This window comes from Lytechinus pictus, chromosome 13, assembly GCF_037042905.1.
Source record: "Lytechinus pictus isolate F3 Inbred chromosome 13, Lp3.0, whole genome shotgun sequence".
Classification (NCBI taxonomy): domain Eukaryota; kingdom Metazoa; phylum Echinodermata; class Echinoidea; order Temnopleuroida; family Toxopneustidae; genus Lytechinus; species Lytechinus pictus.
In genome coordinates, this window is record NC_087257.1 from 29,069,324 (window position 1) to 29,083,175 (window position 13,852).

Below are 13,852 nucleotides of genomic sequence, written 5' to 3' on the forward strand. Positions count from 1 at the left end.
TTATATAGAATCTATCACAATGTGAGGTGTTCTCTTTATGAGAGGACAAGTACAGAGGTTTCACAACATTATATCATTGATAAATCGTTTGTCATATGATTAGAATGAGCAAAAGAGATGTTTTGGGGTATATTTTCAGTGTCCAAAAGGGGAGAGTTGTTCATCTGTGATATCATAGATCTTAGTTGCGTTGCCAATAGGAGGATCTCCATAGCATTAGTGATCTCGACATTCAAATGCTCATAACTCTTCTATTGCTAGTCCTATTTTACTCAAACTTTTGTTGATCTTATTCTTTGATTTTTCTGCTTTCACAAAAGCTAACTTGCTCCAAGAGTTTCATTCTCCTTTAAATTAGCTTCTTTATGAGTAACAATTTGATTTAATGTGGTAATTTTCTTTTTCAAAATTATTTTCCATTAAAGCTACCTTACCTGTGTATATTCTCTTGTTTTATTAGATCTGGGTTTTTATCATATTTCTCCTGAGAAGAAAAACATCTCATTTCCCTCATCAATTCACAGCCAATCTTATTGTAGCTCAGGTGAGTATCGACAAATATATTTCCTTATTTTTTTTTTAACTTATGCTACATATTTTGCTGTTTTAGATCATTAACATATTTACTGAATGTTACTTCAAATGTGTATTTTACATTTTCAATGTTTTTTTTGGGGGGGATATCATTCCAGATATGACTATCTGAAATTAAATCAGATATTGAATGAAGTTTTGCACAATTTTGCAGACTATGTAACATACTCACTTTCTTGTTTGATACTTGTCAATGTTTAAATTTTTGCGCCATTGATGTTAAACCTTGTAAGGTCAAGTCGACCCTGACAATAAAGTATGTTGAATATCACTGACAGTAGGAGATTTCGTATGTCACAGTGAAGTCCTGCATGTCATAACGCACCAGACCAGAATTTGTTTGAATTACCAAACAATGTATTTTTTTATTCTTGTACCAGGCTCTTGCTGCATTTGGAGTGATCCTCTGTCACACGATTACCTTCAATACTTACTGGGCTAAAGTCCTTCACTTCATCATCATGTTGACCGGCGTGTTCGGTGCCCGCTGCTGGACAGCAATGGTGGCGCTATCACTTTTCCTTCTACGTTACCGAAGCACCTGCTACGTCATCAAACATCGCTTCTGGTTTTATTTCTATGGATGGGGGTGAGTCAGGTTGATAGATAGACCAACAGATTATTTAACTACATGTATTTTACCCATAAGGGCTTTTGTGTAAACAAGCATGTATTAGGCCTACCCATATCATTCCTTTGTTTGATTATCCATTTACCTTTCAGATAATATTTACACCATAAATACTATTTCCAGTGTTTTTTAGTGATTAAAAAAAGTCTGATTTGCACCTGCATTTATAGTTTAATTAATCACCTAATGAAACATTTTGTAAAAAGTAAGTACAGATATTGGTAGATGATGTTGCAGGTGATTTGCACATTGTTTTTCGGCGTAGTCACGCAGATGGTGGAGTATTTATGAATATTGTGTGCAAGATATCAGTGTTTAGCACGGTGTGATGCATGATATTGTTTTTATCACTATTAGTTTGTGTTTTTCTTGTTATTTCAGGATTCCAGTGATGACAGTAGGGATTCTTGTTGCTTTGCTGCCATTAGATAATGATGATGTAGATGTCCTCTATGAGATAGAAAAACCACAGGTAAAGATCTTTCTTAGTGATGTTATGTGCTTTGTGGTCCAGTGGATATGTCTCTGGACTCTGAACCACAAGATACCTAGTTCAAATCCATTAACGTCTTTTGGATAGACATTTATCTACATTTTCCATACTCAACACAGGCAAGTTTAATACCAGGTAAATGGCAGGGATTTAAGGCTTGAAATGCTTGGGTGCTGTATAATGACTTGCCATGCTAAATCCAGGCTGGTAAAATCCAAAGTCCATTTGGAAGCCCGTACAGACCTCAGATGATAGTGTGATATGTGCTCTTCAAGTCTTAAATACCTGTATAATTAGCTTTTTGTTTAATTAAGAAACTCCCATTGCAAGAAATTTGTATTTGATTGTAAGCTGATATGAAGTCACAATGTGCATCATAGTTCTTGCAGTTAATTTGAAATTTACAATATATTATAAAGAGTTGAGGAAGAAAGGAGGTGTCACAAGAAATATGCAATTGAGTGCAAGTCAATCTAGTTCCAAAATCAATCATAAGTTTTTGGCTCTCTGTCTCCAGCTCATAGCCAGTATCATCATCCTCATCCTCAACCTGGTGTTGATATTGGTATCCCTGATTGGATTGCATCGATGGGACCGTTTCCGTCGTCAAGGTTACCAACCAATCATGGGCAATGACTCTGAGGAGAGTGAGAATGAAACCAGGACCAATGGTCATTTAGGCACCAAGCAAGCTCTTCTTAAAGAAGGTATTGTGTTTGTGGTTCCCCCAAGGAATTCCGCAACCAACTTACAACAATGAAATGTTTAAATTGGTTAAGATAGTTATTTGTTTTTCTGACTTATCAGATTGATCAATGTGATCTTACTTACTGGGTTGAAAGCCATAAATTGTATTTACAATATAGTCAACTTAATCAAATTTATGTTCATGAAACATTAATGAATCAAATCAAGATATAAAGTATTAGAAATTATGAAATGTAATACAATGATTTGCAATAATCGTGATAAAATTTGCATATTGCAGGAGGTGTATTTTCATTATTGGTTTAGATCATCTTAAAGATTAATGAGACATCCCTGCTACTTTGCAAGTTTTAGAGTTTTTTTTTAAGCATGCAATTAATTGATTAATATGGTGATCTTTAATATAACTGATGTGTGCACTCTTTTATCACTGAATATAAAGTGAATGTAAATTGAATATAAACATGTTTACAAAATCTTCACTCCCAGGCAAGAGTTCTCACGACTCACCCACACTCCTCTGTGACGATTCTCTGTCTTCCTCCTCTACATCGTCATCATCACCAATCCACCTCGCCGACATCGAGGACCTCACCAGTCTCAACGCTGCCATCAGTCGTCAGATGTGCAGCCGCCATTTTGGCTGTTCCCGTTACCAGAGCGGCGAGTGCCGTCGTCTGCTACTGAGGAGGAGCATGGTGGAGATAAGTCGGCAGGAAGAGGAGGATGCGGTGCTCTTGAATGAAGCCGAGAGGCATCAGCTTGGCCGTCATATCTTGCTGCTGTACTTCCTCATGTTATCGATGGTTGTGGTAAGTTTTTTTCCAAGTAAGTGATTTACAACTTGAACTCACAAGAAGGACTTAGGCCTTGTTGCATGAAAAAAATTATGACGATAGCTTTGCCATCAATGGTAACTTGCATGGAATTCTTGATATTGATTGGCTGTCAGGCTACATCACCATGGTTACCATTAGAATTTGAAAATAATGCAGGCATAACGACTCGGGTTTAATGGGAGTAGTTGTTGCATGAACAGGTGTCATGGAATACTGGACCTTCTCTGTCATTGCAACAGTATTTTGAGGTTTTTTCTTGAAGCTGATTGGATCTAGTCAGTTAAGGGTCATCTTGGAGTTGTTCCTTCTCATCAGCATCTTGAATAAGCCTGTGCACGGTTGTAAACTGCGCACGAGCAGAAAAAGGTCATTTGAGATAAACCATGAAGGTGGCTTTGAAATTCACTGACATAGGCATTTGTGATTTGATGATTATTCATGTATTCCTTTCAAAATATTCATTTTATCACATCCAAGCTGAAGAGTAATAAATAGAGCCTTCATAATCACTGGTATTTGACAGTAGCCTAAACAATAGTCAAATGTGCCAAAGGCAGACAATAAAACAGATGTCCAATCTTTATCCTTGATGTACTATTCTAGTCACCTGGTCTATACAATGCCTTTTGTTCTTAGAATTTGAATACTCTACGGTAAAGCTTACGCAACATCTGCATTTGAAAATGATAGTGCTTATCCTAATGAAAAATCACAAAGGTCATTTGAGAAAAGTTCATCATGAGCTAACCGTGAACTGGCTTATTATACAGTGTATTTGGCTATCTTTGCCCTTATTACAGTAATATTTTCATTCTCTTTTTTTTTTCCTGCAGGCTGTATCCCTTTGTTTCTGGAAGCTGATTGGTTCAAGTCAATCAGGGATCTTCTTGGAATTGTCCTTCCTTGATTGCATCCTTAATTATGGCCAAGGATTCATTGTTTTGGCTATCTTTGGCTTTGACACAGAGAATGTCATCATGCCAGTAATTAGATTGTAAGTATACCCTGATAAAATAAATGCTCTTTCGTCTCAAGTTATTCAATTTCTTTTCTTTCCTTGTATCTTGTTGATATTTGTGTATTCATCTTGTTCACTCTCTCTCACTTTTAATTCTGAATCTTCAAATTTGACATTTTTAACATTTTCTGAACAATGTTAACAAACATATCCCTATTTCATTTTTGTCAGCAATTTTTTAATTTTCATTGATTATGATCATAACACTTGCACAAGCTTTGATATAGTTATGATTTTTACATATCTTGCTGACTTGTTTTCAAAGTTTTTTTACTTGGTATTGTAAGTTAATCCTTTCAAAACAGATTTTTAGTTTGTCTCATTTTACGTAACACGATTAAGAATCTTAATAAATTTCTTTTTAAAATCATGCTTAATTTCAGAATGATGGAAAAATTGATTTGGCAACTAATCAGAGAATCCGTTTGAAGCAATTTGATATTTGGCAATATTATTTTTTAAAGTTGCAGATTTACTCCCATAGAATGCTTAGTCTGAAAACCAAAACTGAAAAGTGTGTAAGGAGTGCATGCATTATCTACTTTTTTTTATTATGCATCTGGCATTGCGTTATCTTGGAGTTCATGATCAAATTTCGCTTAAAGAAAAAAAAGTTGAATGAAAACCAATCATGTTAGCATAACACATATAAAACTGTGTATGTTCTAATTATGTTGGATATACTTACTGTCCTATCAATCTAGTTTACAAGTTCACTATGTTGCATAACTATTAACACACTTTGGTTGATAGTTATAGCTATAAACTCAAAAGAAGGTCATATTTAATATCTTAGATTCTTTTATCCATGCATGATTCGTTAATTATTTTACCCCCCTCTTTGTCAGACTTCAATCATAATTCAGACATGACTTGAAATTTTCCTGTTCAGTTATCAGAGCTTTAATATTCAATTTTTATGTTGTACTTACATTTGTAACAATTGGTAATATCTAACATTTCTTCTGTATTTGCACTACTTTTCTATTTTTTCTGCATCTTTTGAAAACTAATTCATAAAATCTTTGATCACCAGGACAAGGAGGTGCCGTAAACCTTTAAAGAAGAGGTATTTGAAAGCAATGCTATGTGTATGGTTATATAATTCATGTCATGCTTGGCTTTAATAGTTTAAATTTATTATCATTATGGTATAATAATATGTCCCAGGGTAAAACTTTAAATTTTGGTGCAGGGGCCTTTTTTCCTATTTTCATTGAATGCAACAACATTTTATGGGGGCTCCTTTGCAATTTTTATGAGCACATTTGTACCAAAGAGACAAATCATCACTTTTAGCCACTGTTCTGTTCCCCTGATCAAACCTTTAACTATAAAGTACTATCTTTTTACAGTCATGGGAAAGATATTGAACTTTGAAACAGGAAAAGATTTCAATTTTACCAATTAGAGAACGTGGATCACACATCAATACAGAATAAAATTCTTCTAGAAAATGTGTGGGCCCAAATGTTTGAATGACAAGAATGACAAGATATATGACTAGAAGAATAAGTAAGAGAAGGTGACCAAGATATCATATTTGTAACTTGGGTGTTTTCATGTTGCTAATGTGCAAATTTGGCAGTTTCATTAAAACAGGTTCAAACATATTGTTTCTTCTAAAGGGTAGTTGAAAACATGTAGTTGCTTCATATGAATATATACATGTATTCTGTGTATGTGTAAATACGCAATATTACCTACAAGTACAAGTTTGCTTTTGTTAGTACACCATAGTGACCAGTTGTATTTGTATGTAAAACTTGGGCTCAAGTTGCACTTTTTATTTTGTTTTGAATTCTAGCTTTATTTGAAAGATTTTTTTTGCCTTCATATTCACCAAATAGTTTAGTTGTGTTTTATCAGTGTTATTATCTTTTTTATATATATTCTTTTATTGATTTTCTGCTCCTGCTTGCCATAAAAGTAGTTCTCACTGGTAGAAATTCACCATTTGATTCAAGTGATTTTGTTATTTTGTTAAATATGTCCCCAAAGCTGTTAATAGTATACTTCTTATTAGAATAACATGGCAAAAGTATTATAGCTTGTTTCAAAATATCGAAACGATAGTAAGTGATCGCAAACGTTGCATGCTATTTCCCCTTTGTTCCATGCAGTATTATTCAAAGGATACCATAAAATCATTTCATGATTGGCAATATTTAGTCGTAAATATCTGATCATACACTATATCATTCATTTAGAAATGATCATATTCCCAGACCTTAACTTTATCATGAGAATTATTTCATGCCATGAACATGAACAAGTTAACAAAGCTTCCAACATCCCAATATAATTTTATAGGCTGATTATTTGATGTAGATACAATTGTCAAGATCATTTTCTGAAGAGTATACTTTCTTTGAAAAATTTATATTCCAACTTGGGTTCCTTGGGTTATTTGTCAACACATAACAATTTTCTGGACTTTGATTGTTCATTTATATCAATTTCAAAGGTTTTTATTAATGTTTTTCTTGGAGATTGTATTCAACTGAATAGGTGTTCAGCAAATTTCATTTAGTTTGCAGGAAATTTGAAGAAAATCATGCAAAATTTCATTGAACAATTCTGTTTATAACAAACGTACATTTAGAAGGAAAAAAAATACCATGTGATCAATTATTTGGCTTTCAAAACATCAGATTTATAAAAGACCTTAATTCAAAGTCCATCAACACTCTTTTTTAGATGACTTATCAGTATTTGTTAACGACCTTCATAACTTTGCTGCAGCTGCTTCCAAGAAAATAGATACTTTTTACTAGCAAATCAACTATTCTCTATAATGAGAAAAAAGACAGAAGTAAATGTTTTATTTAAGGGATGAAGTTGAAAAGCCACATCAATAGTCTCAATTATGGACATGTATTTTTAAAAGCTACTGAATTATTTAAAATGATCTCATCCAGCTTATCCAAAAGTTTAATTTAAAAGAACTGAAACTATTTGAACACACATCTGGGTCCCGTAACACAAAGGTTAGTGACTAATCATACGCTTGGTTTTCACGATCAATTGTACATTGCAGTCAGTGCAATCAATCTTTAAAAAAAAGTTGTATGATCATTGCTAAGCTTTGTGTTACGGACACCTGGTCAGTTGAACATCAAGTTGCATTTAATTTTTGGCTTTGGATTACAAATCTTTAATAATAATAATGATAATCCGCTTTTATATAGCGCTTAATACAATCGGAACGACGTGTCTAAGCGCTTTACAGATATATTATTACCCCGGTCATCGGATTCAATCAGTCATTCCCGCACACAATGTATGCACATCCACCACTCCCTGGGGAGTATTCCAGTCAGTCGCCAGTGAGGCGCACACAGTACTGGACAAGCTACAATGACTTTAGCACCTGGGTCGAGAGTGGCAAAGTGTGGATTAACGCCTTGCCAAAGGACGCCAGACCGCGGTGGGATTCGAACACACGACCCTCTGTTTACAAGGCGAGAGTCAGAACCACTACACCACGGCTCCTCCTTTATTCTTCAATGGACCCTAGAACTGACAATGGTGATAGCTAGAATGAATGTTAAATGAATGTCTAGAATGTTAAAGGAAGCAGGGGCGGATCCAGGATTTTCTAAAAGGGAGGGCACATTTTCCCCGAGAAAATTTTGAAAAGCAAAAATAAAAAGGGTTCCACCCAAAATTTCATTTCAGGTAATTTCGCCCATAGAAAAATTGACAAGCAAAAAAAGGTTTCATCCAAAATATGAGGTCATTTCATCCACGCAAAATTTGACCAAATAAAAAGGTCCTAGCTCTCAAAAGGTGGCGCACTTGTGTTAGAATGGCAAATTTACATTACAAATTTTGATAATGCTTTTCAAAAGGGGCGGGGCACGGATCCGGATGTGCCCCCCCCCCCCCCTTGATCCGCCAGTGAAAGGAAGTTACATTGTAAAACAATCCCTATTGGAGTGTGCTTTAAATTGTGTAGATGCTTTTTTTATCAGCAAAAAAAAATGTATATAACTGCTTCATTTCATTATAAAAAAAAAAACAGGTACAAATGTATATCCATGTAAATTGTTAGTGAAAAAATACATTGTAGCATGTCAAGAATGTTGCTTGATTCATGATGTATTTTGATGTCCAACTGTGTTCTTTGGAAGATCAATATACATAGTATATTCTTATTTCTGGATTTAACCATCATTTTTTTCATTTTTCACCTCCTCCCTCCCCCCCCCCCCCCTTTCCTGATCTCTCTCTCTCTCTGCCTTATATCTCCCTTTTTTCTGCCCCTCCCTCCCCCTTTCTTCAATCTTTCTCTCTCACCCCCTTTCTCTTTCTTCCTCTCACTCTCTCTCAAATCTTTATTCGAGTAGGATAAGGAAATGTATCTATGGTACTGAGAAAGTTCGTCTACCCCGCAAAAACTCCCTCAGTCCAGAAGTTATGCAAACTTGTGAACAGTTTACGACTCACCACCTTGCGCGATGTCGGGATGTCATTGTTGCAGATAGAAAGTAAGTCTTAGGGCTATTTAAATAAGAGTACCTAGCAGGATATCTCAACTTTCGTAGTCTTTGATTGCACTAAATTTCTTATGTACCGGTATTTCTTTAGTTTAGTTGTCCACTGGTCTCCACTAAAAGAAAAAAAAAACATGACTTGGCTAAATTTTCTTGACTCATACCATGAACAACCCTGGATTGTGTGTTTACTTGACAAGGTCACGTTTTTCTTTCATTCTTCTTTTAGGTACCATTTGCGGACGTACAAGAATGTTTTCCGTGGGTCAGACCTTGTTGATTGGCTCTTAGAGGTTGGTCTTGCCGAGGGTCGCATTGAGGCTTCCAACTATGCAACGCGCCTTCTGCTTGGACGCATCCTAGAACACACCCACCAGGAACATCATTTCCATGACAACGGACTATTCTTTAGATTCATTGAGGATGAAGAAGAGGGTGGAGGGATCAGAGATGAGATGGAGGAGAATGGCAATGATAATGGTATGGAAGGCCAGCAAAGAACAGAATCGTCATGACATTGGAAGCATTCCTTAGAAGATGAATAAATCAGACATTTTTCTTGATAGACATTGTGAAGCACAATGCAATTCTAGTTAAGTAGAGATTGCTGGTTCAAGCTTTTGTGTGTAAAACTTCCAGATTGTTGAAAGAGCTCAGCCTTTCTAAGGAGGTTGTAGAATTTAGATGTCGACAAGAGAGTAGAGACCTGGTCTCCCGCTAAACTGTTTGGGGATGACTTAGTAGATCAACCCCTGAACAATAATTTATATACTTGAAACTCTATAGAGTGGACAAGAGCAGGACAGAAAGAGGTGGAAAGGGGTGAAGTGTAGCAGAATAACAATTAGTGTGATCTTCTACGAGATACTTCAAGCTTATCATGATCTCAGCATGTGGAAAGACTGTAGAATAGTGAAGAATAATGCTTATTCTGAATCTGATGACCGGGGTAATAATATATCTGTAAAGTGCTTAGACATGTGTTTTTGCTCCTGAAGAGGACCATGGTAAGTCAATGTTTCGTCAAGTCCATGTGCGGTCTTACCTTCTTCGGGAGAAATTAGAAAGAAGGTGTACCTTGACACCTCTTATTGGATGCCGTCATTGAAATTCATACACATTTGTATAGTAACTTGAAATATTTGGGATTGAAAGTGGACAACCATGTTTCATGGTTTTTCTCTGTATGACCATTTTATAATGATACATTACACCAAATTCCTATGGTGATGAGAAAATTACAGGAGTAAGAAATTAGAGTGATATGTTATCACAAAAGAGGAGTCCATGTGTGTGATTCGTAGATTTGTGCAATTAGTCAGTGATTTTAAATATCTCAGACTGCTCGTCTTTAATTTGTATTTTGAGTAGTAGGCAGGTATTCTGAAGTCAGGTTTAACTTAGACCTTGGTCCAACTTTGTGCTAAGATTATGGAAAGCCAAACATGTCAAAATTTTCCTTACATCGAATGTTTCTTATGCTTACTGTGCTCTTTCCTAACTCGTAAATGGTGAAGAAAGTTATCTTATTTATCTTTCTGAAATAGTTAAGAATGATTTTAGCGAAAAATGAGCTGAAACATTTATATTATATTGTTAGAGATTTATGCAACTATTGGCAGTCCATAGTTTAACCACAACTTTAAACCAGAGTTTAAATTAAACCGATTTCAGAATACGGGCCATAGTGTCTGAAAGATTAAAAGTCCTAAATACTAGAAGGAAAGATTGTAAATGTGAAATGTATAATTTCTGTCCATATTCTCCATAGTGCTAAAATGTTTATTGCAATTAAATAAGAAAAATATGCTAATTTTCTTTGTGATTGTCCAGTCAAGATAATGGTCTTTTAAGGCATCAATTACTTGATAAAGGGTCTATAGGGGCAAGCTTTGATCACTACATTCTTCAAATTGGCAATAAATGTAATGAACTACGTAATTTGAAAATGCAAATTGAGCAAAAAAAATTGATGAATTTTACATTAGTAATTCATTCTAAAATTAAATGCATTTTTTGTATAATATTCAGATAATGCAAAATGGGATATCAAACCATTGTCAATTTGAAGAATTTAAGCTGACCTTTGTGAAATCTTGTCAGAAGGCTTTTGTCACAATGGATAGAAAATACCTGTTGAAATGCATGTAACATCTTCAATGTAGTAGAAACTGACATGGCGATTTTTTTTTTCTATATGCAAATTATTATTTGTTACTTGTTATTTAGATAATATATCTTTCTTTTTTTTCTAAAAGGAATAGAATACCTTTCTTAATCACTTGTGAAATGGAAAAATATTTTGTCAGTATTCAACAAAGAAGTTCAATCCAATACATGTGATGTGTGCTCTTTATGAAATAAAGCTCAAACTACACACTTGTAGGACTTGCAACGTACAATGGAATGAGCCCAATGCAATATTTATTTTCTTGCAATTATGATAGGTCCGGAGACCTCTGATACATATTTATTTGTATTTCTTGTAAAAAAACAAAATAACATTTAAACCAAAGAGTTGTTAATTATTGTATATGGTATCTTTAAAGTAAGTTTGGTGATAGTTTGGTGATAGTAGAAATTTTGTATAAAGTTCCTGAGCAGCTTGTTCATGCATTTGTTACTTCTCGCATTGATTGCTGTAACTCTTTGTTGTACGGCATTCCCTTGTCTCAAGTAAAGAGGCTCCAACTTGTTCAGAATGCCGCTGCACGTCTAGTTACCTATACGCGGAGGTCTTCCCATATCACACCAGTCCTTAAGTCCCTTCATTGGCTTCCTGTTCAACATCGTATCACCTATAAAATTCTTCTGATAGCATGTCGTGCGCTGACCTTCTCTTCACCAGAATACATCTCATCTCTTCTTGATTTTCGCAAACCTGGTCGCTCTGGTCTTCGCTCTTCTAAGACTTCTTCTCTTGATCTCTCTATTCCCAAAACCAGACGGTCATGGGGAGATCGTGCATTTGCATCAGCAGCTCCCCGTCTATGGAACAATCTTCCAACTAAACTAAAAGACTGTAGATCAGTAGAACATTTCAAGGCCAGTTTGAAAACTTATCTAATGGCCAAATTGTAAGTTGTACCAGTAGTGAGTTAAGTTTATTGTAAGCGCCTTGAGCACCCCTAATAGGGTGGATATGTTTTGCGCATTATAAATGTCTTATTATTATTATTATTATTATGTGATATTTGAGCAGACACGTGTTCCATTTTCTTTTTCCTTTTCAAAGAACTGTCATGTATTGTAATGCACTATGGTTCTTCTTGTTCTTTATGTTATTTATTATGGGTTTTGTTTAACCTGGATAATCTTTGAACAAAGATTCAAAATTTGGTTGTCAACAGGTGAAAATATTATATTGCTGTATTTTACAACATATAATACCATGATGCCTTTCTTGTTATTTATTCTGGAACCATGGCCATGTAACATGTAGTTTAGCCATTGATCATTTGTCTGATTTCATTGATTGATTGCATTGGTTATTGTGTACCGCAGAGTTGAACAAATTTATTCTTTAATCTTTGGTGTGCAACATTTAAGGTATAGTGCTAAGTTGATCTGGACAGTGGCTGCCAGGCCCATGATCAATATGAATTTTCAGAATATTTCTATACTGAAGATTTCTTTTTCGAATAATAAAATAAAGATTTTCATTTTCATTTTTTTTCAACAGGAAGTGAGCTTCCAGGAAAACTATACTTTGAATCAAGGTTTTAATCAGTTTAAACCATGATCAATATGAATTTTCAGAATATTTCTATACTGAAGATTTCTTTTTCGAACAATAAAATAAAGATTTTCATTTTCATTTTTTTTCAACAGGAAGTGAGCTTCCAGGAAAACTATACTTTGAATCAAGGTTTTAATCAGTTTAAAAGAGAAACACTGATTAATGAATTGCGTTTAGGTCGACCAACCATTCAGGATTAACAAGCAGCAGCTACATCACAATGAAGGCATAATTTACGTGCATATATTATGAAATGCACATATTGATATGTTAATTTGTCGTGATCAAGAATCTGCTGACCACTGAATCCTCCGAATTCATGTAGGTCTTTTATGGTGATGATGAGGAGAAGGAACATTTATATTAAAAGAATTTATCAGTAACAAAATTTATATACAGACCAATGTGCTTAATACTGTGTTAAAGTTATGATAGAGTTAATCTACATTCACTGTTACCAAGGTCATGTTCTGATTTTTATGCCCTGGCCAGAAGCATTATGTGTATGATTTCAGCTTTTCCGTCCCTTTTTATTGTAGCTATAGAATAAAAAAAAATTGCTTGAACGTCAATATAAAACTTGGGTCATGCATGCAAATTAGAAATAATATGATCAGATTTTTGACTGATGAACTCGAAGTTATAACAGAATATCTAAACTTGGTAATGACTGAAATGGGTCAGAAAATTTTGCAAGCAGGGCCCCATTGCATTAAAAAGTTACTATTATGGTTACTTCGCTATCCAATGTTAACTACCATGGTAACGATGATTAACAGCCAATCAAAATCAAGGCTTCCATGGAAGTTACCATTGCATGGCAAAGTTTACCATAATGCTAACTTTTATGCAGCGGGGCCCAGATGCTATAAAAATGCCTATTTTTGATGCAGATTTGAATCGACCAGATGTGATTTTTGCACATTCTTTTGACATTTTTAACTCTTTATGTTTGTCAATGAGCACAGAATTCTAAAATTGTGATGCCTATGAGCTACTTAAGTTCTATGTACAGCGATGTCTTAGTCTAGGTTCTTGCCATTTGGTAGTATTGAATTTCATTAATTTTTGACAAAATACAAAGGTATTTTGATTAAATATTTCCACCATATTTAATTTTGAAATGTGTGTGATATATGGACACCCCATCATACAGTTTGAAATGTGGCTCCACCTTATTCCAGGCCACCAATTCATCTCAATGCATGTATCATGTCTTTGCCCTATATTGGGCTTCCAGTTGTTTTATATGAATGATACATTGAAGAGATGTGTAAATTTATTATGAGTGCTATCAGTAAATATCAAGTTTATCAACTATGAGGAAAAAG

At 34.7% G+C, this 13,852-nt stretch overlaps 1 protein-coding gene across 1 annotated transcript in view; it reads left to right on the plus strand.

Annotated features, from left to right (window-relative positions):
- The window catches only part of LOC129275165 (lysosomal cholesterol signaling protein-like), a 29,749-nt gene extending 16,117 nt beyond the window's left edge, over positions 1 to 13,632 (plus strand). Inside the window, exons 9-16 of the mRNA XM_064108313.1 lie at positions 461 to 544; positions 975 to 1,183; positions 1,607 to 1,697; positions 2,236 to 2,425; positions 2,916 to 3,238; positions 4,099 to 4,259; positions 8,636 to 8,776; positions 9,012 to 13,632. Coding sequence (XP_063964383.1) covers positions 461 to 544; positions 975 to 1,183; positions 1,607 to 1,697; positions 2,236 to 2,425; positions 2,916 to 3,238; positions 4,099 to 4,259; positions 8,636 to 8,776; positions 9,012 to 9,297 — 1,485 coding nt within the window. The 3' untranslated portion in view covers positions 9,298 to 13,632. The remainder of the gene's footprint in view (positions 1 to 460; positions 545 to 974; positions 1,184 to 1,606; positions 1,698 to 2,235; positions 2,426 to 2,915; positions 3,239 to 4,098; positions 4,260 to 8,635; positions 8,777 to 9,011) is intronic.
- Positions 13,633 to 13,852: the final 220 nt, after the last annotated feature.